We start from the raw sequence: 27,063 nt of genomic DNA on the forward strand, positions 1-27,063 counted from the left end.
TATAAGGGTGCTTCTTTTTTTTATAATTTGTTAGACTTCTCTTCGGGTAACAATAATGAATTTTGTGCACCTATATTTGGAGCATTGTACGGTGTTGGACTGTAGTTATTAATTCAGTTTATATATCATCATGAATTCTGTCAACAGTTAAAACTGAGAATATTTTGTGCGTGTTGCTTTTTATTGACTCACAGAAAACATCATGACACAGTTCAAAGATGTTTCGATCCTGTTGTGAAATGATGGGAGCGTTGAGCTTAATGGGAAAAGATATGATCTAAATCTAGACTGGTGCATAGAAAATAAGAAACCAACAATAAATAATTAGGTGGAGCAGGTTTGTGAAGACTAAAGCCAAAAATGAATAAAAAACCATTAAGCTAATTACACAGTTCTGCTATGTACCAACGTTAGGTGCCAGGGTTGACACTGGTGGACCACAAGAGTATCTCCATTGATCACAGGCAGAGCACTTATCCAACTTCACATTGTTCTCCAACGTACAGAATTTGCAAGACCAACTGTTGTATTTGGTACTAACATCTTTTGGCTGGTGAGTGCCGCACAATTCACAAATGGGAGCCAATTTCTGCAATGATCCACATCATTCACACAGATTAGAAAAGTCATTATTTTTTAATGCCAGAAGTAGGCAGTGCTAATTATATATTTAGAAGAATGAATGAAAATAATATACTTTCTAACTACCGAAAAAATAATGTCCGCAAAAATATTTGGATACTTACGTTGTTCAATAGGGTGCACATCGTACATTCCCACATTCCAGATTCATCAGAACGAAATGTTCTACTATCACCAGATACAGACACACTTGATAAATTTGCCGAACTAGGTCCTTCATGAAAATTGGATTGAGAATGTGAAATGGTTTCCGATCCACAGCAACTTCGTTTAGATCCCCTTTTTGGTGTGTCCATAGTCAAATCTATTAATTCAGAACTACTAGATGATGAGCCAAGTAAACTTGACGAGGTATCCTGACTTCTTTTTCGAGATAAGAGCTTTGATGGTAGAGTAGAATTATCTGGTAGTCTTGAGGTTCCCACATTTTCCCCCTTATGCACAATGTTCTCAGCATCATCATAGTCAACATCTTCCTTATCCAAATGTGCGGAAGATTGAGAACCACACCATATTTCATCCTGCAATCTCTGTTCTGCAGCCATTGCAGCAGCTTGTGCTGGACTAAGGGCTTTCATTATAATACTATTACCACCAATACGTTTTGGTCCAGATGGAAGAAGAGATCCCAATCGTGCTCTCTTTTCTGCAGCTTCCAGTGCAGTTTTACGGAGGGATGGAAGTGGAGGTTGCCGGGAATAACCACCTAAACGCCTTCCTGGAAGGTCAAAACCCTGTCCTGCGCCAGTTATTCCCTTAGCCATCAACTCTTCACATTCCTGTGCATGATTAACATCAAGTACATATGAAAGACGCTCATAAATTTTATAACTTGCTATTAAGTATTCACAGCGGTACACGAGTATTTAGAACAATCATAAGCATCAGTTATTCAACTATTCCTCTAATAAAAAATTCGCCACGTAAAATATTTGTTTATTGAAAAGTACAACATGATTCATCAAAAGAAGATGTTAAATGGAACGGATTCTGCAAATCTCTATCTTGTTAGTAACCCGCAGTTTCTAGCATGACCAGCAACTAAGGATAAGTTGCTGGGAAAATAAAATTCCGGCCTCATATTACTTGTTTATTTACTAATTTGTATTATTATCATTTTTGTCGGGGAATCTTAGCTTATAAAAATGCTAAACAAACATATCTTCTCATCCGATGCTAATATCTTCCGGCGTGGAAAGAAATGATAAACTAGAGGGTTAAACCAGTAAAATATTAGCTAAAAAAATACACTTGAAAGTAAATACGACAAATATAGGTCACATTAAATTCAGAGGGTATTTCTCTAATGCAAAAAGAGTGCATTTTAAAATGCAGGAAACCCAATGATCATTTATAGGTTATAACAACATCAGAGGAACAAGAAGAACCTTTCTAAGCTCGTCCCAAAGCTTGTAGAAGTTGGCATTATGAGGGCCATGGGCATTATGGCAAAGCTCATGAAGCATCGTATCAAGAACTTGATTAAATGGGTAGAAGTCCAAATCCCTGTTTGGCTTCCGTAACCGCAACTTCACATGTATACCAGCTCCAACATTCACTCCCAGGAGAGATGGATTTCCTGGGCTACAATCACATTAACCAGCTCTTTAGTCACTCCCCCCAAAATTAAAAGGTGAACAGATGTAAATCAGGCCAAAATAAAAATATATTCACCAAATGAAAAACAATTTTCTCCTGTATAAACAAAAGCATAATTCAAACTAAAAACTTTAAAAGAAATCAACAATCACATAAACTGAAACGTTCATACTTCCAATCACAAAAGGCTGTTAATTTAATTAGTACCTTTAGTGATTAAAACAGTGGTATTTACTCCAAAAAGAAAACTCCACTCTTTCAAACTTCAATGCTTCATTTTACCCTAATTACCCATTGACAGAAAACTCAAAGGAAAAATGAAACTTTTATATACGGTCAATAACAGGTATCATCCAGAGGAGGTAACAAATATCTTTCACCCGAAACAATAGTCCTGGGTCCGAGTCTGATCACTGTAAACAGGAAACTCTATACTCTCCATCCAAGTAATTGAAAACAGTGATACTGGGTGTAAGTTTTCTCCTTCAAGTAATTGAAAATGAATGGCATTGCACACGTGAACCAACAAACAAACAAACAAACCAATAAATAATGAAAATGGAAATTTGAAGTACCAAAATTCAGAGAGGATCTTGACCCTCCATTTGTGTTTGCGCATGATGGGTTGGACCTGTTTAGCGATCTTCTCCAACATCTTCGTCGCTTCTTCTGCCGCGGGTTTCCTCTTCAGAGCTCTGATTTCCCATACATTGTTGAGGTCGCCCACGTTCATCCTCAAAAACCCTATATCCCAAACTAAGCAAAAACTACAGTAATTGAGAGAGAAGGAAGGGAATTGACGGTGAAAATTGAAGAATCTGAAGAGGACGATGATAGTTGGTGAAGGATCGCAGAGGATTTGGTGTGAATGGAGAACAAAAGAGAGAGTCGAAGACGAAATGAAAAAATTTGATCATCCAAACTTAAAGCGCGAGTCTGGGCGGCATTTTGAATCCGTCACACGTGTGGCTGCCTCATCTAAATTCTGAAGAAAAAAAATGTACCGTTTTTTACAGCAACTACTAGATATGATTAGGATATCACTTAATGCATAATTGATTTAATTTATTTTGGAGAAATAATCATTATTTATTACAATATTTTTCATTAAAAGTAGAAGAATATTTTTTTTCAATTTTTTATAGAAATACATAATCATTTATTAATTTTTAAGAAAAAATATTTCAATATATATAAGAGTTTTAGTATATTTAAATAAATATGTATTGACAAAAACAAGTTCGAAAATATATTTAAATTTTTTTGGAAAGAAGAATCTCCAAAAGTAAGACACTTCAGGACTACACGCTCTATCAAAGTAATTCCTAGATATATAAAGTCTATTATACAATAGAAAAAAAAAACTCTTCTGAACTAATTCCTAAGTAAATTAACTCATCTATAAAAAAACTATGATCCTTTGTTTCTGTAAAATGGAACGAAACAGACATATTGGAAAAGAAAAAAAAAGAAATAGAGAGGAATATGTGTAACAAATGAGTGGAAATAAAATTTATTTTGTTGAAAATAAATAAAATTGAGATTTTTAATTGAAAAAAAAATGAAAGTGAAATACAATAAATGTATTTTTAGGTATTCAATTTTACAAGTTATATTATTATTTATTCGCAATTAATATTTACTTATTTATCATTATTATTATTATTTATTTACTTATTTATTACTATCATAAAAATTATAAAAGAAAAAAAGAGAGCTTGACCATGAATAGTTGATTTTGAGGGTTGAAGAGAAAAACAAAAAGAGTTATCAAAATTTGTAATATAGTTATGTTATGTCTTGCCGTTTTTCTTTTCTCTGAATTTTGGTACTTCAAATTTTTACTTTCATTATTTAATTGTTTGTTTTTACTGACTTATTTAAGCAATTCATTTGTTTGTCTTTCGTATTTTTCTAAAGGACAAAAGTATTACTGTTTTTGCCGTTTTCAAATTAAAAATGGAGTTTTAGCTCAACAATTCTTGTAACAAAAGTACGTAATAATAATCAACGAACATTATCGGGGTGGAACTTTAATTATAATCGAAGAAAAGCCCAAGAAAAATCTAAGATACTATACCTAGGTTTTGTCTTTGTTTAAATTTAAACACTCAGAGTTTGCTAGTTGCACACACAGCTCAAAAAGAGCGTCTCCTTTCAAAGATTGATGCATCTCCAACAGAGGCAGAAATAATTATATTTTTTTCCTCTTACTACGTAACACTAAGTTTCTTTTTTCAAATAACTATATTCCAGTAACATATACCTAAGAAGTATTTGCTTTTCAATTTCCTAGGGCTAAAAAATCCCAACTCAATCGTAGCTTTACCAGAAAGTAGATCAGTAACCATCTGGAATGGATTGATAAATTTCTAACAGATAGTAACGAGACCGTAACTACCAATAAAAGGGGGCAACTATTTTATCATAGCTTCAATGTTTCGATACAAATGTGAAATTGGACAATTAGATACTAATCAATCAAAATCCACAGTATGCTAGCCCATTTTTCACAGATGTAACATAACGGGGAAACTTGCCTTCAAGAAAACTTTAACTTCTTATTACTAGAGATACTACCCACCATTCAAAACGTGACAAGTTATAAGTCAGAAAAACTGAAGAACCATATTCTTAGGCTGTAATAAGCCACATTGAAAAACAAAAAATCTAATTGACGACATAACAGCAGCAAATTAATTAATACACATGTAAATGTAAATACTAAGTATGAGAAATGAATCATAAAAAATGTCCACCAAGATGAAGATTGATGTCAATTTTTAAGTGCGTTCATTCTGTCCCTCAGATAGTAGAGTTTAGCTCTTCTCACTTTCTTCTTGTCAAGCACCTTTATCTCCTTTATGTTAGGTGAATACCTATTATAGTTCACATATGGCATAAATCTCAGGCATCAACCATTATGTAATATGACTACAAGCACAACCAACTGAAAAATAAAAAACCCGAACACAAGATCACATCAATTCCTCCTCCCCTCTTCCCAACCCAAAACAATAGTACATAAATCATATGGCAGGCTGAAATGAGGATAAACAGAGGATCCTTTTAGCATAACAAACTCAACAACTCATTCCAAACACAGAAAACTACCTTAAATTAAGCTCACGAAAGAGAACAAAAAATACAGTCTAAATGTACACTGAAGCAAAGTAGATCACTTTTTCCCTAAGGATAATGCTTGGAGAAATTACAGATTGAGTTGAATTTTCTCTAAAGTAGATCACTTCCTTTTAGTTTTTTTCTTAAAAAACGCATCAATCATCAATACTTTAGACAATTTAATTAAAAGAGATTAATAGTAAACAACACAAATAACAGCACCATAAAAAGAATTTTAAATAATTATCACCACATCGAGTAATTATTTCTATAATCCTTTTATCTTTATGGTGAGTGAAGCAATTTAAATACACAATCATCAAATGACAACAAATGTGAAAAGATTATTTTACCAGTTCAAATAGCACGTATAAATACATTTATACTTAAAATATGGGAAGGTCATACTTACAGAGGGAATAGAGATTCAATCCCAACCCCAGCCACCTGCCTCCTAATTCTGAATGTAGTATTGAGTCCAGCATTACGCCTGGCAATAACAATGCCTTTTATAATAGAAATGCGCCTCTTATTCTCAGGTACTTCCTGTTATATCAGATGTTAGTAAACAAAAGATCATATATCTATATCAAACAAACATGAAGAAAAAAAAAATGAACAGAAAATAAAAAAACCTTCATACCACTTTGAGCTGCACAATGTAACCAGGCTTTATGTCAGGTATCTCCCTTTGCCCTCTCACCTCCTCTACTGCTTCCTTGTCTAAAATCTAAAGAATATAAATACCAACCATTTTTACAAATGACAAAAGATGAATTTCTCATTAAAAAGCAATACAGATCAGTCACATGCCTGCATAATATGCCGGCCGGTTTTGTCTAATCTCTTAAATTTGATACGAGGAGGAACTTCAGGCTCCGGCAAACTACCTTGAGAAGAAGTATCAACAGAAGGTGCCTCTGTTGTCATATACCTGCTAGCTAAAGATGGTGCGATCCCCCTAGAATTCTTAAATGGTCCCAGTTCAGAATTTCTCTGAACTGAGGCTAAACCATAGCCACATTCAAATCTTGAGAATGCCCCAGTCTGAGGGGATTTCGTAATCTACAAAAGCAAGCACCCATAAGAGCTGATATCCCACATAATTTGTGCTAAAGTCCATAAATCAGGTCACACTCTCGAAAAACTAAACTGAAACATACTTGGATAATGATAAACTTCTCCATAAAAACTTTTAGGAAAATAAAATAAGCATGTCCATAAGCTAAAATTAGTTAGGCATAAGTTAAAAATTAGCTTTTGAAAAAGCTAACATGAAAAGACTTCTACAAATTAGCCTCCTAAGGCTAATTTTCTGTTATGAAGAAGCTTGTTTAGTTTTTCCTTCTAGTTTACCCTCCTACATGAGTGACGTGGAGAAATTTATTCAAATAAACCTACTGTCGAGCTCTAGATAGTTATGTCATTTTAAACTTCTTTATTCGTTCCACTCAATCATGCATAATTAACAAGAAAGAATAAAGAAAACTGAGAAGATCCAGTAAACATTATTATCTTCAACTTAACAAATCTCCCAATCACAGATCAAGATTATATCTTATTAATAGATCTTCTTTGTTACTTTATTTATATGTCCCAAATAACAAACTTTTTGAGATTGAGATTAGGGATTCTACTGATAGAAACAAACACAGTACTAAAACAGATAATTATTGTAAAATACTATTCAGTGAACTAGAAACATGCCACTCTTCCAGTCTCAATTCATTCTTTATTTATGGGATTTTGATATATAAATTTATTTGAAAATAAATCATGTATTTTAATTTCAATTTCAATATACATACATTTAGGAGTATGTAGTATTCTTTTATCAATTCCTACACCTTCAAGCATTTAGCACCTAGCATGTAGCAGAGACCAACTACACGACCGAAAATGGTAGCTTTTGGTGAGAGAATGATATCATACTTAATTATAAGCGTAAAAATGAAAAAAATAAAAATTGTAAGACAGGGAAATGAAATAAAAACTCATGAAGTTCGATCTAGATCATATGAGGACATATAATATAACTCATTTTTGGTATTCATTATATCAACTGATCACAAGAAAATACAACATCTTTTTAGCATAAAAAAGTGTAAGGAAGTGAATGACACGAGGTGATGCTTACCGCGATCGGAGAAACATTAGAGGTAAATTTTGGGACAGAGAAAGACCGGAAAGATCCCGTGGGTTGAAATTGCAGCGGAGATCGACAGAGAAATGGTCGGAGGAGAGATGATGAAAGCTTTCGAGAAGCCATAACCATAACCAAAACACAGTGAGAGAGAAAAGGAAAAGCCCTTCGTTTAGGTTAGGGTTTATGGCTTGGCCATATGATATGGGTCGGGCTGATTTTCCGACCCGAACTGTATTATTTAAGTTAAACAAAATTGTATTAAGCTGTCAAGATTAGTTTTTACTCTGATAATAGATTTCTGAAAATATGATCTCTGGGTGACTTCAAAATTTATTAAAATATGTAATTTAAGCTATAATAATAACATCTATTTTAATATATATATATATATATAAGTAAATTTAAAATATGACGAAACAATTGAAAAATTATAAAGATTTATTTAAAAGTTTATAAAGATTCAATTATAAACAACACTAGGTAAATTGTTTTGTCTAACACTAAAGGGGTTACTCGTATGTTCCAATCCTTAAATTCAAAAGTATATTGTTGCTTAAGAAAAAATCCTGTTTAATAATGTTTTTCAATACAAACTTTAGAGTTTTTCTATATTAACACCAACATTAACATTTTGCTGAAAACTTACAGTATAACAGACCTAATACCAAAATAACATAAAATTGGATCCCATGATCAATTTGGCACAATAAGATTGATTTTAATCTTTTAAATTTAAATTCAATTTTTTTGTTCTTAAAATTGAAAAAATACAGGTTATTTATAATATAGTTTATTTTAATTTTATATTTTTCCTCGTCAAACACTCAGCAACATAATTATTATCTTTTCTTTTAAAGTGTTCATTCTAATAAGGTCTAGGTATAAAAATTTTGGACAAGATATTAAAAAAAATATTATTTTTTCAAATCACAAAGATTAAAGAAGATGACTTTAAATTTAAAAGGTAAAAACAAACTCAACTCAAATTTAAACTACCGGAAAACATATTTAAGCTCTCTTTTTAACCAACTTATTTTTCAAAGCTCAATATTATTAAATCATAACTATACAACAACTTTTTTTTTTCAAACAACTAAGACTAAATGAATTAAGCCATTTCATAGTCTTCTGATGTAAGTAATGTTAGTAGTATAGTTATTCTCTGTTTACTTTATCTCTAATGATTTTGGTTACCCACTAATGAATTTATTTGAAAATTTTAATTTTTTTATAATAAAAATATTTGTTTAAATAAAGTAATTAGGAAACAATTAAAATTTAAGAAGATTTAGAAGGTATATCAAGTGTATAAAATAAAAGAATTTAAATGTTACTGAAAATATAAGAAATTTAAAATTTCATTGTTTTTCACTTTACTCACAAAGATTCTGAGTGGACTTTAGGATAAAGGTTCAATCAAGTTGACTCACTCAAGTTAGTTATGATCGAAGGCTTAGTAAAATCGATCTTGGCTAAAAGTCAAAATTTGTTGGCTTAAGTCAAAAGTTAAGATAAGTCAACAGGAGGAAAAAATTAAGTTGAGTTGGTCTGAACCGAAGGTTGAATTGAGTTTGTTATGACCAAAGGTTGAGCGGAGACGTCTTGGACCGAAGGTTGAACCAAATCAGTCAAGGACAAAGGTCGAGCTGACTCAATTTGAATAGAAAGTCGTGTTGAGTTGGTCTCGATCGAAGGTCGAAGGTCATTTCAAGTCAGACTAGGAGGAAGGTCGTGTCGAGTCGATCTAGACCACCTAGGGTCGTGCAAAGTTGACTCGAACCATAATTGAGTGCTCGAGTTGAAGTTTCAGTTACTAATGGGCTCGTGCCGAAGGTTGAGCCGAGTCATCTCGACCGAAGGTCGAGCTAAGTCCAATGTTGTTAACATCGCAAGTAAGATAGTAAACTCATATGATCTTGTAAGTTTGGACCACCCAATGAGTAAATGCGGATGGTGGATTGTAAACGGTGCAGATCAGAGTGAGTATGCGAGGATGATCGCTGAATTGAAAGATCATAGGTCATGTTGATCTTTTCTTGCTCTCCTCCTATGTTCCTTCTAGCGATCCTTTTATTGACATGGTTGCCTTAGTTCTTCTGCTGGCTCAAGTGTTGAAAGAAAAAGATATCATCCTTACTTATTGGTTCTTTTTATGAAGGACTTATGTATTTAAGTTTAGAACTTAAAATTATTATTATTATTATTATTATTACAAGTTGTTTTTATCCTTTATATACTAGTGTTAACAATACGTCTATTTATGAACATAATTTTCTTTAACTGGTAACTCTTACCAGTCGAGTTTCAATCCTCAAGTTACAATAATTTATTGTTTATTTGATCCCTTTAAGAAGCCTGAGTTTAACAACACTGGTTGTATCATAATGGGTTGAAAGTTGAGTCATACTCGGTCGAAGGTCAACCCGAATCAGACTGGGTTGAAAGTTGAGCAGAGTTAAACCCCGACTAAAGGTCCAACAAAGTCGAGCCTAAGGAGAAGGTCGAGCTGAGTTGGACCCAAACAAAGTGTTGAACCGAGTTGGACCCAATTCGAAGGTCGAACTGAGTCAAGCCTAAGTCAAAATTCGAATTGAGTTAGACCTAGGCCGAAGGTCGAACCAAATTGGACCTAAGCCGAAGGTTGAGCTAAGTCAAGTATGAACTAAAGGTCAAATCGATGATCAAACTAATCAACCTAAGTCATAGGTCGAGCTGACTCAATCCAAACAAAAAATCAACCTAAACCAACTCAGACTAAAGGATAAAGATGAGTGATCGAAATATTTTTAAAATAAAATTATCTTAAAAATAAAAATTAAATTACTTTATCCAACGAGAAAATTAAAATCTAAGATATTTCAATTATTGAATTCAAACAAGAAAAAAAAAATCAATTTTAAGTAATTAAAAACTATGTTTTCAATTTTTTAAAATTATTAAATTTTTTTTTGTCGGAGCACAAGGTTAGTTCTTCTCAATACTTGCGTTAGTACTTCACAATACTAGCTCATCTTTTACATCATTTGAGGAAATTTCTGCCACCTTTTCGATCATAGGAACTAGCACAACTTTTTCTAAAACGTATTCACCATCAAATCATGATGACTATAGACAAATCAAAGATCAAAACAGAATAAGAAAAATATTATGCATATGCTGCAAAGAGAAGCTATCTTGGAACTAAAGCTATCATTATGTATGTCTCCTACTTCTGAACAACCTTAGGTGTCCCAAATCATGACAACTGCTATCACTCCCACGCCCAACAACACTGCAAAAAACTTGAAATAGGCCGAGTCAACCTTTGTTGGGTTGTTCGGTTTGTATCCCTTTGCCAACAGATGGTTTACTGATACATAGATAAACACTCCACAGGCCAAACCCATCGATATGGCAAAGATCCAATCTGCCACACGACCTTGCGTTGTGGCATCCAAAATGATTCCAATGGCCACACCAATTGGACTGGAGATGGCAAAAGCGAAAGCATAGGCTGCACATGACACAAGGGGACGGTTAGGAATCATTCTAAGGAGTGCAATTCCCATCGCTATGGCTGCAAATATCTTGTGCAGACAGATTGTCCATAAGGCCTTCCATGCATCTGCTTTTGTCTCAGCAACTCCTATGGCTAAGCCCTCAAACACAGAATGTGCACAAAGGGCAACAATCAACAAGATCGTGTCTCCAAGTGAATGGACAGAGCCAAGTGCAGGGCTTGCGAAGTGGTGATCGGTGCTAGAAATGGAATGGTTCTGATACCACAGAGAAACAAGAAATTAGTACCAAGAGGTGGCAAGCACTAAAATTACAACACCTTGTTCACAACTCATTGAACTGATACAAAAACATGAATATCTAACCTGGTTTTGTGACTGAGAAGTAACTCCGTTGCCACTTACTTTGCTCGTATCAGCTCCTGCACAATTAAAATATAATGTTACTTTCTTTTTTTAATAAGAGATATGTAATACTCCATCACTCACAGCAACCAATCAGCTTATGAAAAACACATTCAACAAAACAAAACAACCACAGTCTTAGGAAAAAAAAATACCAGTCTGTTAGCTGAATCATTATTCATTCCCCACCAAAATTATAATCCAAAATCACACCTCAAAAGTAGAGGACAAAATTAGGAAAAAACTTGGATTCAAGTTCTTATACCCTTTTTGATTCACAGAACTTGCAAGTTCTTAGCAATCTATATGGATCACAGAAACCCTGATTACACGAATTACCAACAAAAACACCAAATTGCTACTAATCATCCTAGTTCTTAAAAAATATTAAAAAGGTATGTCTAAAAAGTTTTGAAAACATATCTACTATTCCATTCGATAATTATTTACCCAAAAACATAACAGTTATTCTCTGAAAAAAAGCAAATACTAATAGCAGTAGTGGTAGCAATACTAACTGAATCACATTTTGATTTTCGCATACCAATCAACGAGCCAACACAAGCAGAAGCGAAAGTACGAACCTTGAATTTCGACATCTGCATCTCCATCACGCCCCACCTTCGCCAAAACGGAGGAAATGATTGAATCAGCAAGCATGGTGAGCAAATAGCCGGCACAAGCCAGCATGAACGCGAAAGGGTACTCTTTGGAAGTCAAATCCCCGAAAGTCTCATTAGCATCACTGAGAAAATGCATCATGGCAGTTCCCAGAAACACTCCTCCGGCGAACTGGGTCCCCAGAACCAAGAACCCCTCGTTCCATTTCAACACATAGGGAGACACCCCCGACACGAACGTCGCCAAGAAGATCACGATCAGACACCACACCTTCGCCAGGATCAAGGTCCTCTCGTGGAGGTTAACGGGAGCGTCGTTGGAGTCGGTTTCATCACCGCCGCCGCCGTCGTCGTCGTCGTGGCCGCCATGGGCGCATAGGAGGGAGAAGAGAAGGGAGAGCGTGAAGAGGAAGAGGAGTGTGCGTGAGGAAGGAGACATTGCTGCAACGTTACAATTGAAGAAAGGAAGAAGAGTCAAAATTTATGGAAATGGATGTGAATGTTTTAATGGGAGGGGACCGTTGCTTTGTTTTTGATTGGTGACAAGGTTTAGAACTTAGTTTTGTACTGCGCCTAGGTGAGAGTTACACAGTTTGTACTACGTTGGACCGGTGAAGCCATCGTAATCATGTTTTGCTTCCGTCTTAATTCTTCTTTTCTTTTAAATGTAAAAAAATTAAAAATAAAACTTATATTTATCCCTAATAGTTCTTAGTTTACTATCGAATTAGTTCTTAAAAATACATTTTAATCTCAAAATTATTATTTTTCATTTGATGCCGGAACGTGTTGTTAGTTCCAAGTGAACCGGAGAAGAAAGCGTGTGTACTACAAAATCTGAATCGTACCGAAAGAAGCAACGCATGTCACGGGTCTTAAGTTATTGGAATCTTAATTATATAATAATATTGAAATTAGTGCACGATATTTGATCTATAATTTTTTTTCGTTAAATTTGACGTATAACTGTCTCTAAACCTAAATTAATTATCCTTTTGAAACAAATTATATATATTAAGATTGTATTTATGGAAATTTTCTACCTACTTTCGTTATGGTATATATTAAAATAAAATGGAGAGAATTTTGGTTTCTATTTATAAAACATTTCTTCTATATCTGTTTCTCCGTAGACTTGGGAGTCGTTTTCTGCGTAGACTTTAACGTTGCTCTCTTACCTTCATTGGCGTCAGGTCACCGTAGTCTCATTGATATTATGTAACTGCAGACACCAAATAAATGTTTGGTTTACGCAATTTCAATCATTAATTGACGATTGAGATATGGTGAGTGAGAGAAGACTTTGATTTAGTCTTCTCTTGATATTTTTATTTTTTTTGTTATTTTCTCTTGACATTTTTAATATAATTATTACATGTCTTAAAGAAAATATTGAATTTAGTTGACCTTTTTTTTTAAATTACTAATGTATTAAACTATATTTTTTATTGTTAAGGTTTTTAAATTTTTGTTATCACTTTTAATACAAATCTCATATACTCATAATACTAATGAAGGCTTTTTCTTTCCTCATATATCACACTCCCAATAGCTCTTTGGTTGAATATGCCAAACTCTGGAATTTATGTTCATAAATATCCAACTTTTAATTCCCGAAAAGGGAAATTCAGGTTTGATTTCCCTTCTTTGTTTTCTTTTTTGTTTTTTATCTATGAAAAGTTGAGTTCTGGCACTTGCACTACTCAATAGTTCTTATTAAGTATTCAACTCTAAAATTAATTTTTTGTTAAAAAAATATGTATTATACTTTAAATTATAACATAATTAGTAATAAAATTATTTCTTAGTGGTTAATTTGTATTATTTTTTATCTTTAATAAATTTTAAACTTTAATTTATATATTAATTACTATTAAAATTAACTATTTATATAGAAAGTTAATTTTTTAATAAAATTTATTCAAATATGAAAAAAATATATTTATATTAAACTCAATGGTTTTTTTTTTGCTGGTTATTCATTATTTTTTTTAAATTTAAAGAAATTGATTTTGAAAGTATTGATTAATTAAAAATTAATTTGTTGTTTATATTTTTACAATTATAATATGATTCATGATAAAATATTTAGTTTATTATATTTTGATGATACTTTAAATTTTTGAATAAATTTCTATGTATTAATTTCTGTTGAGTATTTTTGTTAAAAACTAAATTTAACAAAAGTAACTATAGTTCAACATAAAAAATTATATTAATGTATTAAATTCATTCATTTATTGATTGATTGATTTATTCATTTATTTTATTAAATTTTATATTAAAATATTGACTTAAATAGTAATTTAAAACAATTTCAGATATGAATATATTATTTTTTATGTCAAAAATATTGTTAAAAATAAATTGATTAATAATCATTTAAATTTAACTAGTATCATTAATAAATTGTATTTTTTTTATAGTTGATTTTTTAAAAAATCTTAGTTGTTTCCTATGATATTTATCTAATGGAATCTAAGTAAACCATTTTTAGTTTAATAATCTCTTCATACGAATTGTAACTAATGTGTGAAAACTGAAAAGAGAAAAGGTTTATAATAAATGTTGATCATTTATACATTTTTCTGCATTTAATTCAAAAATTATGGAAAATTTAATTCTTATTTTTTTTTTATAATATTTATCTCCAGGAACCTAACGAAATTACTTTTAAATCCATAACCTCTTCACAAAAAGTTTGTAATAATAATGACGTGAAAAGGAAGAAAAAGATAAGTTTATAGCATGAGTCATTAGGGATGTGCATTATTGTAGTAATCTTAACATGCCTTCTATTATTCCTCCACATAGCATATCTGCTTGCAATAATACGATACATTATGTACGTTTTTTATTCAAACTTTTCATGAAATTATCATTAATAATTACCTTGTTATATTAAATGAAGGGTGAATGATTCAACAAAAAACCATTGTACAATTTTGTTGTCACATTAATAAATTTACCCAAATAGATTCACTAACGCACTAACCATTAGCAACTTTTCTGGTGCTAAAATAAATATACACTGGAACAAAAATGCATTTTCACTGTGTTTAAAATTTAATGGCAACAAGTTTTTGTTTGGGGCTTTCTGAGAAACGAAGGTTATTAAATAAAAGGTTTAATTATATCTTTAATTTCCATTTTCGTAATAAAATCTCAAGTAAAATAAATGAAATTGAAATTTTACTATCAAAATAAAGACTAAAAACATAATTAAATCTAAACAAAATTTAGAGGTGGGAAGAGACAAAAGAAGGGTGGGAATGGTAAAGGCCTTAGTTGTGAATTATCAGTGTTGGACTACATTGTTTTCTACCCTTTTATGGGCAATTTCTTTTTGCTGCCCCATATTTTGGTTTTCCACTCAATAATATGAAAGTTATCACTTTGTTTTTAAAATTACATTCTGGTTCTGAAAGTTATTTTTTATTTTTGGATTGCACATTTGGAAGTAATTTTTATTTTCATGAAATACAAAAGTTATTTTTTACTTTAAGATTGTGCACTTCAAAAGTTTTTTTTCGTTCACATTGTGTAATCCATAAATCATATTTTGCATGATTTTTTTATTACACAATATTTTTTTTTACTTTTAAATTATATAATCCATAAATTTTTTTAAAAAAATAAATTTGAATTACATAATCCAAAATAAATTCTTTTTTTAAGTTTATCAACGACAAAACACATCAACAAAGATAATGAGAATGACAAGGCCATGAGAGGCAGCTTGGTCTTCTTACTACCCCATGAGTAGTTGCACAAGAAAACTATGGGGTGCAGAAAGTAATTACTTGTTTTATGTCAGCCTATGGGCTCTTACCTAGTGGCGTGATAGTAAACAAAAGTACAAAGATAAAAGGAAGAAACACGTTTCTATTCTTCACACCGTTTGACTTTAATAATAATTATCTGCGAAAATTTTATTTATATCGATATTGTAAGTTAAATGGGTTTTAAGTCTCTTTATTTTTCAATCAAAACTAGTGAAGAAAATGAGAACACTTTGTGGACAATAAGTAGCAGCATCGACAGTGATGCAATACAAATATATTAGCTAGGTTTATGAGCAACACATCACCAAGTAGATCAAGATTGATCTTTGTGACTGTGTTTAGATAGAAAAGTTTTGCATATTTTAAAAAAATTCGAATATACTCAGTTTGACTTATTTTAGTTTTGCAGTGTGTTTACCTTTCAAATAGTTTATTTATAAAAAAATAGTTTAAAGATTTTAATTTTTTTATATGGACAGAGTATATTAATTATTATCAAATAAAAAAATTATTTTAACATTAAAAAATACTTTATGATTTCAAAATTATTGTTTGTGATGCTTTTTAATTAATGTTGGTTAAAGTTATTTTTCAGGAAAAAATTGTAAGATGTTGTCATCTAACTTTGAAAGAGCTTTTTATTGATTTACGTTGAGGTTATCTTTAATTAATGTTATATATAGTTAGTTTGAGTGATATTCATCAAAATTAATTTTTTAAAGTTTTTTTTCATTGATTGGAAAATGACACTTTAACAAAGTTTGACAAATTACTTATTTAGGTAAAAAAATACTACTTTATTACTTAATTTTAATTAAAAAATAAACAATTAATCTATTTTAATTTATTTATAGAAAGTTTGTCAAGTTTGTTAAACAAGTTTTTTTTTTTTTTTGTTAAAAACTCATTTTCGGAAAAAAACAATATTAGTAACCAAAATATTTTATTTTGTACATGATTACAAAAGTTTAAAAATACGATGAAATGATTTTTTTTTTTTTGTATTTTCAATAGTAGTTAATTTTAGTGGAGCATACATAATTGTATGGACATATATACTATAGTTATTTTTCACACGGTACTGACATACATTACTTAGAATTTTACATAGCATTGTGAAGGATTTATTGTTTAAACCTGTCACTTTCTAAAGGAATTTACTTAAAAAAGTTTGGTTTTAAAAAAGTATAAGCAATAATTATTAAAATATGTAAGTGTTGAATAATATTCTGATTCTCCCTGAGCTTAGTGTAGAATACTATTCTGATTCTTTGTTATCTTAAGATATCAGCTTGCATATTTATTGACCATATTTTAAATTATTAATTTTTCTTTTTAAATAATATACAAGGTGGTGCCATAATACACATGTTTTCTTTATTACATTTTTTGACATAAGAAAATGATATAATTATTTTTATTTTTTATATTTGACGTGATTTAATATGGATTATTAATTAATATATTATGTTTTTTTTTAAATCAATGATCATATACTAAATAATGTTAAAAAATATAAAATAAAAATAAGAAAAATAAAGTGATAATATAATTTTACTTATTGTTATTTATGAATCTATCCAAATTGTATTACATATATACGTAGTTTTCAATAGTAAGAAGGAAAAAGGGGCTGCGGGTGACCCTTTAACGAAAGGTACACAGGGCCATAGAAAGCAACTTGAGTACTGTGTCCAACTGAATTGTTAATGAGTTCGTTGCCTTCACCACCCGAAAAATTTATCACGCTACCTTCTGAATCCCCGTCGCCATTAATTTCTGCCCTACCTTCTGCACTTCTATTCTTACCCACTTCACACCTCTCTATTAACCTCCTGGTTAGTACCATTCTTCTGGCAGCTTCTTCTGAACTAATCCTCATTTCTCCGTTTGGTTTCTCTTTCCCTTGTAGGATTTGCAAGCCGCTATTCCTCCCACAAAAGTTTTCAGAATCACTTCTAGCTCGTGGCGATTCACCTCCATATGTTTTTCCTTGTTCCTGTGCGCGTTCTCTCCTAATGTTCATCACTCGTGTAGCTTCTTCCCTACGATATCTAATCTCGGTCGTCAGAGCATGCAAACTAGATTTTATATCATCCATGTTATCTTGAAACTGATTCCTTTTCAAGACGGTATACTCTTTTCCTAATTTCAAATCTCTCTCAGCATTTGCAATCAACCCTTTTGGGGGTTCTCCTGAAACCTCACGCCTACTCATCCTTAAACGTCCACCTTTGCCGTCGTTCATAAAAGGCCCAACCAGCAGCACACTAAGCCCTGTATCAGAATTGCACCAAATGCTCACAAAATATGTTAGGTTTCCTCTCTCACCACCATCATAGGAGTGACAAAACCTCCACTTTTCACAATCATATCCGCTCTTCACACCAAAATCACCACTTCCCTCCTCACACCTGTAGGCGAACCGTGCGTGCTCCTTCTCCACCGCTGCCGGTCGTTCTCCGCCGCCGGAGCGGTTCAAGAATTTCGGAATCCTAAAACAACATTTAATAGAAATATATTAATAATAAATAATTTGTAAGTCTTTAACTTAAAACTAGGGTTTTACCTGTTCGGGAATGGTCTTAGATCTCGGTCAGTTCCATCTCCGGCCACTACTTCCCCGAGCTTGAAAACTCCGTTGCTGTCTTTTAGAGCAGTGATCTTCATATGAAATCGTATCGGGTGATCTTTGCACATGTCGTGAGCAAATCTGCATAGCACCATGTCTCTCTTGACGCTCAATCGTAAAGTGCTGGTTCTGGTTTCGATCTCGTGTGAAGAGTATATAACAGCATGCTCTTCGGGAAATTCTGAACTGGAATATTTGTACCTGTCAAACTTGAGCTGTGTGTTGGGTATGTTGTTGGCCATGGAGGTGGCTAGGGTGTGCATTTCTATCACCTGCGCTACTCCAGGATGTATGCTACCTCACGGGTAAGAGTATATTAATAACATTGCTAGTTTGTAAGAGAACCACACAGGGAGAATCCGTATTCTTGTTGCTTCATATATATCAATTTATTGGCCCACTTAATTAAGAAAAAAAAAAGCGTTTTTCTTTGGGAGTTATTAGAACATTATACAATGATTGCCTCTACTACCAAAAGTAAAGAAACCATTCTATTACAGATAAAAAAAAGTTATAATGATACTATATCAACTAAATTTTGATAACTTTATCTTACAACTTGAGTTGACATATTTTAAGTGGGGTTGGAATATAGGAAAATAAAAAAATGAAAAAAATGAAAGCTACTTAAAAGATAACAACTCAGGTTATAAGAGAAAGTTGTCAAAATTTAATTGTTATAGTATAATTTCCCTAAATAAAAAGTGAGTTAGATTTATAATCCAGTTTTAAGATAATATCAGAATTATCACAAGTCTCTCGAGATTTATAATTATTTATTAGACCTATCATGTCACCAATTATTGGACACCTATTGAACTACTTATTAATATTTAGTTTTAAGTTCGATATGTATATACATTAACGGTGAGTGAATGCATTGGAGATTCTACATCTATATTCTAACAAAAATGACTTTTTTTTATGACGATTCTTTTGGGATCATAGTTTTGGTGATATAGAAAGTTTACAGGACATTTATATATCATAAATTTATCTTATTTATATAAATAAGCTAAATTTATAATATATAAGTTAATGTAAATCTTATCTTATAAGTTGAATTTGCAATGTTGAATTAATTTAAAGTCAACTTTTTAAGAAGAAAGATAAATGGGTAATGAGTCTAAGTACAAATATTATATATAATCATATTTGAAAAATAGTGAATGATATGTCTTTTCAAGAAAAATTGTCGAAAAAAATCTAATACTAATGAGATATAAATCAAAATTCAATATAAAAGATTAACCTTGCATCCAACCCAAAATACTAGTACAATAAATTTATAAATCTTTTTCTTTATATATGTTACTAAATCTTTTAACAAAAAAATCGTATTTAAATTTCTTAACATAAATATTACCATAACACATCAAGAAAAGTTATCAGGTGTTCTTACATAGATTGATTGGTGCCAACAAATGGTTAATATCACTTGAAAATTGTCGGTGTATTGGGAATTATATATAATAATAAGGAAAAAATGTACTCATAGTAAAAGTAAAGTAAAAAATTACAATCTTTAAAATTATTATTTGAATAATGTTAGAAAATATGTTAAGACTGACATGTTTAATTTAATTTTACAAGCAACTGCATATTATATATTTCCATAGTAGTTTTTTATTGAGCAATATGCAGAACATTGCACTTTGTTTCCTTTTTTAAGATCATAAATAAAGTGACAAAAAAAGATAAATCAACTACAGAATAAGAAAATATGCTGGGTGAAGTGGAAGAACAAATGCAAATTGAAAGAAGTTTAAAGATTAGGTGTTAAAGATACTTCTGAAGAGACCCTTTTAGGTAAATGGAAAATGGAGTATGCTACCATAAAATAACTCTTTATGGTGCAAGGTAATAAAATAACAATATATATATATATATATATATATATATATATATATATATATATATATATATATATATATATATATATATATAAAGAATTTGGACTTTCATATATCAAAAAATATATCAATATATATATATATATATATATATATATATATATATATATATATATATATATATATATATATATATATATATATATATATGGCATCCCCAAAAATTTTAATTTTTTTTATATTATATATTTTAATTTTTTTATATTATAGATATTAAAAAATATATTATAATTAAATCAAATATTTTATTTTTTTATAAACATAATAATTAATATTAATAAATAATAAAATATAAATTAAACATAATAAAAAATAAAGAATAAAAAGATTTATCAAGATATTTTTTTATTTATTATGGTTTGAGTTTCTCACAAATTGTTCTCATATTCCATTCTCATATGTTTTTTCTTGTTTTTGAAGAAAAAAAATCTATTATTTTTGCTCTTATTTCTCCTCCATCCTCTTCCATATTTTCGTGGGAGAAAAGAAGAATGTAATTCTTTGGTCTTAATTGATAGTGAAATATTAGTTTAATAATTTATTTAATGATCCTCTTATATATTAATTGTTTATTTCATGAATATAGAAAAAAAATATTGTACTGTGTATTTTTTTTATAACCGAATCTTAATTGTGGTTCCATTATATGTCTTGAGTTTTTCACAAATTGTTCTCATATCTCATCCTCAACTGTTTTCTTTTGTTTTTGAAGAGAAATATATCTATCATTTTTGCTCTTATTTCTCCTCTGTTCTCTTCCATACTCGAGGGAGAAAAAAAGAAGGTAATTCTTTAGTCTCAATTGATAGTGAAATATTAGTTTAATAATTTATTTAATGAGTCTGTTTTATATTAATTTTTTATTTTATGAACATAGAAGAATATTATACTGTGTGTTTTTTTTATAACCAAATTTTAATTGTAGTTCCATTATATGTCTTGAGTTTCTGACAAATTGTTCTCACTTATCTTCTTTTGTTTCTGAAGAGTAAAAGATCTATTATTTTTGCTCTCATCTTTCAACGGTTTTCTTCCATTCTCAAAGAAATAAAGAAGAAGGTAATTATCTTTTGTCTCACTTGATAGTAAAATATTAGTTTAATCATTTATTTAATCAGCTTCTTGTATATTAATTTTTTATTTTATGAAAATAGAAAAAAATTATTGTACTTTTTTTTTATAACTGAATTTTAAGTGTGGTTTGATTATTATTGAATTTTCTTTTGACAATTTTTTAGATATGTGTGATTTCTTTTTTAGTTATTATTATACTAAATTATGTATTTATTTTTATTTTATTAATGACAATAATTAAATATATGAACTTTTGATGTATTATTTTGACTCCTCCCAACAATTTTCGTCAAGATATGCGAGTATATATATATATATATATATATATATATATATATATATATATATATATATTTTATTTTTTTTATTTTTTTTTCATTTTAATTTTTTAAAATTTAATGTTTTTTTAATTCAATTTTTACTTTTACTAATTAATTATATATATTCATTAATTTTAATTTATGTAGTCATTTTTGTTAATATTATTTAAATAATTAATGGATGGTGAATAATTAGTGGCACGTGTCGTATCATATGCATAAATTCTCATTGTATTAGTTATCCGAAATCCTGTGTTGTCTTTCTCTTACACTCGATGGGTTCAACTATGATCTAGTGATTAAAAAACTAACATTATTAGTAAATTGATAATGAAATTATTTTGTTAGCATAATTTACTTTTGTGTAGCCAAGATCTAGTTGTTTGGCCCTAAGAATTATATGCCCGAATATTTATCAGAATTAGTCTAGACTCAACTATACATAATGGAGCGATAATTGTTATAATATATAAGGGAATAGAATCATGATCCCACTTTGTCGACCTGCTTCCATATTTAACTATTCAAAAATCATAAACGTTACTTTCAACCAACCACAATTCAAGTAAAAGAAATAATAACAGGTTAAGTATAGAAAAATAATTTTAAGTAAATCTAAAATACATAGTTAACTTTCAAGATTTAGAGTCTACATTAAAAATATGGACTATAATGGCAGCGGCCGAGCATTATAGAAGCTTGGAGAAACCATGACCCCAAATGTTTTTGATTTTTTTTTAAATTATATATATAATTTTGAAATTTTTTATAATGTATACCAATATATATAATAATATATAAAGGGGATTCCTTCTTTTATGTCCACATTTTATAATATCAATTCTACCCTTTAAAATATAATTATTTATTAAATTTTTTAAAATTAATGGTTATTTTTGCGTATTTTCAATAAAATTGTTTATCTTTTTTTTTTTAATTTATCAACAATTAATTTCTCTATTCATTTCACTTTGTTTTTAATAAATATAAATTTATTTTATATATTAACTTAATAATATTACATTATTATCACCTACTAACATACTATCATTCATATTTTAAAAATCGTACACACAGGCGCGATAGCGCCTGTGTGCACGTTAGTATAGATAATATATTTTAAAAATTGATAGAAATTAAATTGTGTTTTTATATTTCTTTTATAAAATAGAACATTTAATGTTATAAATAATAAAATATAAAATCAAATATAATATAAAATAAAAATATATAGGTTTAATTACTTTTTTGGTCTCTGTTTTCGTCTAAAAATATCAAATTATGACTACAAAATTGGAACTAAATTAAGACTAAAAAATACCGGGAACCCACTTAACATTTCTAAAAATAGTATCTAAAAAAGTAATTAAATCAGATATTTATTAAGATATTTTTTATTTTCTTGTGTCATTACTTTTTGAATTTTTCACAAAATTGTACTCATTTCTTAGTTTCATGTCTTTTTTTAAGAATAAATGAAGTTAAACACATACTCATTATTTTTGCTTTTATTTTTCATTTGTTTCCTTCATATCTCGAAGTAAAAAAATGTAACTCTCTCTTTACTTGATGAAATATTAGTATACTCATGTTATGAAGTATTATGTGTTTTGTATACTCATGTTTTTAACTGCAACTTGATTATAATATTTTTTTTTTCTAATAATTATGTTTCTCAATCTTTTATTAAATCATGATAAATTATATTTTTAATATATGTAAAAAAAATACATCAATAAACAATAAGATAATATATTTATTTTGTAAAAGTTATAAAAGAGAAATTATACGTAAAGATAGAAACAAGATCAATTATATTTCTTTTTATCCTTCTTCATATCTTTTAAATCATTTAAAGCATTACACTAATATCCAATCTAACAATTCAAGTGTTTTATAGAAGAGTCATTCTTCAAAACTTATACTAATGATCAAATCAAATGATAAAAAATTTATATTACTTTAACTCCTTTAAAATTCTTGATCAAAATCTCTCGGTATATAATGATGATGCAAAGAATGTTATGAACTCAAATTTTAAGCACATGTACTCATAACTATTTTTTAAGGATATAAAAAATCACATGAAACAAACGATATTAGTAAACATTCATCCATTTTGGTGAATGAGTCTTTTGCTTACGTGGCCATTATCACGAACATTTTTAGTAAATCCATAATAAGATTATTTTCTTAGCATAATTTTACTTTTGTGTAGGCAAGATCTAGTGGTGTTTGGCCCCAAGAATTATATGCCCGAATATTTATCAGAATTAGTCTAGACTCAACTATATATAATGGAACGATAATTGTTATAATATATAAGGGAATAGAATCATGATCACACAGTGCGTAGAAGCTACAGTGGTCCATAAAATTTGACATTGTTAAGTATAGCACCATTGAAATAACCTTGAGTCTGTCCACCTATATTATTAATCAGTCCTGTAGCTTGTGCAGCTGTATTAACCACAGCCACAGTTTGTGCATCTTTGTTAATGGCTCTCTTAGCTTTTGCAGAAGGTGTCTGATCTCTTTTCAAGAGGGTATATTCTTTTCCTTCAAATTCACTTTCAACCTTTTCAGTCAACTCTTGTGGGGGCTTTCCTAACACCTCTCGCTTCCTCTGCAAACCTAATGCATCATAAAAGTACCCACCCTTGTACATATAAGGACCATTAAACTCCACGCTAAGTCCTGTCTCTTTATTACACTGAATGGTCACAGAATATTCAAGCTTTCTTCTAACACCAACATCATAGGAATAGCGAAACGTCCAAAATGTTCTCTCCCTATTCACAAGATCTAGTTCGCTGGACTTCAAAGAAATATGAGCTCCTTCGTCCTCACACCCATAGTTGAACCATGCGGAGTTGTCCTCCACTGATGGATCTTCAAACCCTTGTTGAGAAACTGCAACTTCCCCAAACTTGCAATTGCCCCTGCTGTCTCTTAGAGCAGTGATCTTTACACGACATCGTACTGGATGTTTTTTACACATGTCGCCAGCAAGTCTACATAGTACCATGTCTGTATTGGCGCTCAATCGGAAAGTACTGCTTCTGAATGGATCGTCGACTGAAGTGTAAACAAGAACGTACTCTTGAGGAAATTCTGTAGTTGACCATTTGGAAAACTCTATGTCAATACGTTTGTTGGATGAGTTTCCCATAGAGGATCTTGAGTTTTTGTATTTAGGTATAATATTACTCTGCATGGGCAACGCGTATGACATATATATAACGACCTTGTAAAAACCCTAGACCCAGATGCATATATTTTATAAGGAAAATGCTTTCTATAGTTTTTGCGTATTATCTTGTTACCTTTGGGATCAATTATAATCTGATTAACGATACTATAATTTTATTTGTGTATATATATCATTAGTCATTTTAGAATGAGGTTGTTTTGTTCTCATAATACTTTTTATTTTCAAAGAATAATGTTGGAATAGATATGATATGACAAGATAAGGAAACCGAATCTTACCCGTGTGGTTTATCTATCTTCTTCCTTGCTTTTACAATTGAAAATGTGCTTCATGTCTTGAGTAGAATCCAATTATGTCAACAGATCAGAGTATTGGGAGAATTTCGAATAACTTTTGTTACATTATAACGAAAATTTCGATTGAATTTCTTTTTGAAGATAGTATCACTACATAGTGCACTATTGACTCAAAAGGCAAGGCTTAAATGGATAGAACATGGTGACACTAATTCAAAGTACTTTCATTCTAAAATAAGATAGAGAAGGATCACCGATGAATTAAAATGGGTGGAATTGAATGGGTTGGTGTGTGAGGACCCAGAAAAGGTAAAACAGAAGGTAAGACAAGCCTAAATAAAAAATGTTTTCTACACCTAAAACTTTCAGCATTAATCTCAAAAATATTGAATTTCAAAAAATATATAAGGAAGATAACTCGCAACTAACGAAGGAAATAGGAAACAAGGAAACAGAGGAGATGATAAACCAATGAGGAGAAACTAAAAGCCCAGGTCTGGATGGTTTTAACTTCTTGTTTTTAAAACACAATTGGGGAACATTGAAGAATGAAGTCAATCAAGCAGTGAGATGGTTCTGGAAAGAAGGGAAAATCCCAAAAGGTTGTAATGCATCCTTCATAGTACTAGTACTAAAAAAACAAACTCCTCTTGGCCTAGATGATTACATGCCAATTTCTTTAGTTGGATGTGTGTACAAGATAATTTCTAAGATTCTAGCAAATAGGCTTAAGAATGTGTTGCCTAAGGTTATAGACAGTTCTCCATCAGCGTTTATCAAAGGAAGAAGGCTCATGGATAGTATATTGGTAGCAAATGAGACAGTGGAGGAATGTAGGTTTACAAAATAGAGGTTGGGAATCATAAAATTTGACAATGAAAAAGCATACGACTCAGTCAATTGGGATTTTCTGTACTATATGCTAAATAGAATGGGGTTTTGTGATGGGTGGATTAGATGGATTAAAGAATGTTTGGGTTCTTCGTCGGTATCAGTTCTGGTCAATGGGAGTCCCACTATGGAGTTCGTTCCTACTAGAGGCCTTAGGCAGGGAGATCCTATGGCCCCCTTCTTATTCCTTATTGTAGCAGAGGGCCTAGAAGCTGTTAAGAAAAACCTATATAGTGGGACAAAAGTGGGCACTGATGGGATCAATGTGGGATTATTGCAGTTTGCAGATGACACCCTTTTCTTGTGCGAAACAAAATCTTAAAATGCTCGGATCTTAAAAGTTGTTTTAAGATATTTTGAGTTAGTATCAGGACTAAGGGTTAATTTTTCCAAAACTAAAGTAGGGGGTTAGGTTTGGATACGACTATGATAATTGAGATTTCAAGCACTTTAAATTGTAAACATATGAAAATTCTGTTTGTATACCTAGGAATGCCAATAGGTGGGAATCCAAGGCTCAAACAATTCTGGCAACCTATGATTGAGAAGGTTAACAGTCGATTATCCAGGTGGAAAGGAAAACTATTAAGCATGGCAGGTCGGGTATGTCTAATCAAATCCGTTCTATCTGCTTTGCCACTATACTAACTGTCTTTCTACAAAATGCCAAGGTGTGTAAATAATAAACTCCTAAATATTCAAAGAAACTTCCTTTGGGGTTGGGGATCGGAAGTTAGGAAAATAGCATGGGTTAAATGGAAAAATATATGCAAAACAAAGGAGGCAGAGGGCTTGGAAATAAGAGACAATCAGAATTTTAACACTACACTTTTAGCCAAATGAAAATGAAGATTAGGAACAAAGGATAATGGCTTATGGAAACAGGTCATAGAGTCAAAGTATGAA

The 27,063-nt window shown here is 30.6% G+C and overlaps 5 protein-coding genes across 5 annotated transcripts; all 5 read right to left on the minus strand.

Annotated features, from left to right (window-relative positions):
• Positions 1 to 257: 257 nt before the first annotated feature.
• On the minus strand, positions 258 to 3,183 carry LOC114187169. The gene is made up of 4 exons (XM_028075330.1): positions 2,817 to 3,183; positions 2,031 to 2,226; positions 747 to 1,421; positions 258 to 589 (listed from the first exon to the last, which is right to left on the minus strand). The coding sequence occupies exons 1-4, from the start codon at positions 2,972 to 2,974 to the stop codon at positions 398 to 400; spliced, it is 1,221 nt and encodes a 406-aa protein (XP_027931131.1). The 5' UTR covers positions 2,975 to 3,183; the 3' UTR covers positions 258 to 397.
• Positions 3,184 to 4,777: 1,594 nt separating this feature from the next.
• Positions 4,778 to 7,728, minus strand: LOC114187070 (50S ribosomal protein L19-1, chloroplastic-like). Its single transcript, XM_028075194.1, has 5 exons — positions 7,502 to 7,728; positions 6,178 to 6,429; positions 6,008 to 6,094; positions 5,777 to 5,910; positions 4,778 to 5,120 (listed from the first exon to the last, which is right to left on the minus strand). Exons 1-5 carry the CDS (start codon positions 7,637 to 7,639, stop codon positions 5,018 to 5,020), a joined length of 714 nt encoding a protein of 237 aa, XP_027930995.1. The 5' UTR covers positions 7,640 to 7,728; the 3' UTR covers positions 4,778 to 5,017.
• A 2,866-nt stretch (positions 7,729 to 10,594) lies between these two features.
• On the minus strand, positions 10,595 to 12,582 carry LOC114186552 (zinc transporter 11). Its single transcript, XM_028074486.1, has 3 exons — positions 11,997 to 12,582; positions 11,374 to 11,429; positions 10,595 to 11,265 (listed from the first exon to the last, which is right to left on the minus strand). Exons 1-3 carry the CDS (start codon positions 12,469 to 12,471, stop codon positions 10,732 to 10,734), a joined length of 1,065 nt encoding a protein of 354 aa, XP_027930287.1. The 5' UTR covers positions 12,472 to 12,582; the 3' UTR covers positions 10,595 to 10,731.
• Positions 12,583 to 17,358: 4,776 nt separating this feature from the next.
• On the minus strand, positions 17,359 to 18,804 carry LOC114187173. Its single transcript, XM_028075335.1, has 2 exons — positions 18,387 to 18,804; positions 17,359 to 18,312 (listed from the first exon to the last, which is right to left on the minus strand). Exons 1-2 carry the CDS (start codon positions 18,710 to 18,712, stop codon positions 17,427 to 17,429), a joined length of 1,212 nt encoding a protein of 403 aa, XP_027931136.1. The 5' UTR covers positions 18,713 to 18,804; the 3' UTR covers positions 17,359 to 17,426.
• Positions 18,805 to 24,069: 5,265 nt separating this feature from the next.
• Positions 24,070 to 25,064, minus strand: LOC114189149. Its single transcript, XM_028077853.1, has 2 exons — positions 24,580 to 25,064; positions 24,070 to 24,502 (listed from the first exon to the last, which is right to left on the minus strand). Exons 1-2 carry the CDS (start codon positions 24,610 to 24,612, stop codon positions 24,116 to 24,118), a joined length of 420 nt encoding a protein of 139 aa, XP_027933654.1. The 5' UTR covers positions 24,613 to 25,064; the 3' UTR covers positions 24,070 to 24,115.
• Positions 25,065 to 27,063: the final 1,999 nt, after the last annotated feature.

Source organism: Vigna unguiculata, chromosome 6, assembly GCF_004118075.2.
Source record: "Vigna unguiculata cultivar IT97K-499-35 chromosome 6, ASM411807v1, whole genome shotgun sequence".
In the NCBI taxonomy this organism is placed as follows: Eukaryota; Viridiplantae; Streptophyta; class Magnoliopsida; order Fabales; family Fabaceae; genus Vigna; species Vigna unguiculata.

Bases quoted from the DNA above. Each gene is read 5' to 3' on its own strand.
- LOC114187169 (XM_028075330.1), bottom strand. From the start codon at position 2,974: ATGAACGTGGGCGACCTCAACAATGTATGGGAAATCAGAGCTCTGAAG. The intron at 2,227-2,816 runs GTACTTCAAATT...ATGTGATTGTAG, and splicing joins AAGATCCTCTCTGAATTTTG to CCCAGGAAATCCATCTCTCC. The intron at 1,422-2,030 runs GTTCTTCTTGTT...AATCATGCACAG, and splicing joins TTTGGGACGAGCTTAGAAAG to GAATGTGAAGAGTTGATGGC.
- LOC114187070 (XM_028075194.1), bottom strand. From the start codon at position 7,639: ATGGTTATGGCTTCTCGAAAGCTTTCATCATCTCTCCTCCGACCATTT. The intron at 5,911-6,007 runs GTATGAAGGTTT...CTGATATAACAG, and splicing joins ACATTGTGCAGCTCAAAGTG to GAAGTACCTGAGAATAAGAG. The intron at 5,121-5,776 runs GTAAGTATGACC...GAACTATAATAG, and splicing joins ATTGAATCTCTATTCCCTCT to GTATTCACCTAACATAAAGG.
- LOC114186552 (XM_028074486.1), bottom strand. From the start codon at position 12,471: ATGTCTCCTTCCTCACGCACACTCCTCTTCCTCTTCACGCTCTCCCTT. The intron at 11,430-11,996 runs GTTCGTACTTTC...TTAATTGTGCAG, and splicing joins TGCAGATGTCGAAATTCAAG to GAGCTGATACGAGCAAAGTA. The intron at 11,266-11,373 runs GTTAGATATTCA...CTGTGGTATCAG, and splicing joins CTTCTCAGTCACAAAACCAG to AACCATTCCATTTCTAGCAC.
- LOC114187173 (XM_028075335.1), bottom strand. From the start codon at position 18,712: ATGCACACCCTAGCCACCTCCATGGCCAACAACATACCCAACACACAG. The intron at 18,313-18,386 runs GTAAAACCCTAG...ATGTTGTTTTAG, and splicing joins CTAAGACCATTCCCGAACAG to GATTCCGAAATTCTTGAACC.
- LOC114189149 (XM_028077853.1), bottom strand. From the start codon at position 24,612: ATGGGTGTGAGGACGAAGGAGCTCATATTTCTT. The intron at 24,503-24,579 runs TGAAGTCCAGCG...GATGTTGGTGTT, and splicing joins CGAAGGAGCTCATATTTCTT to AGAAGAAAGCTTGAATATTC.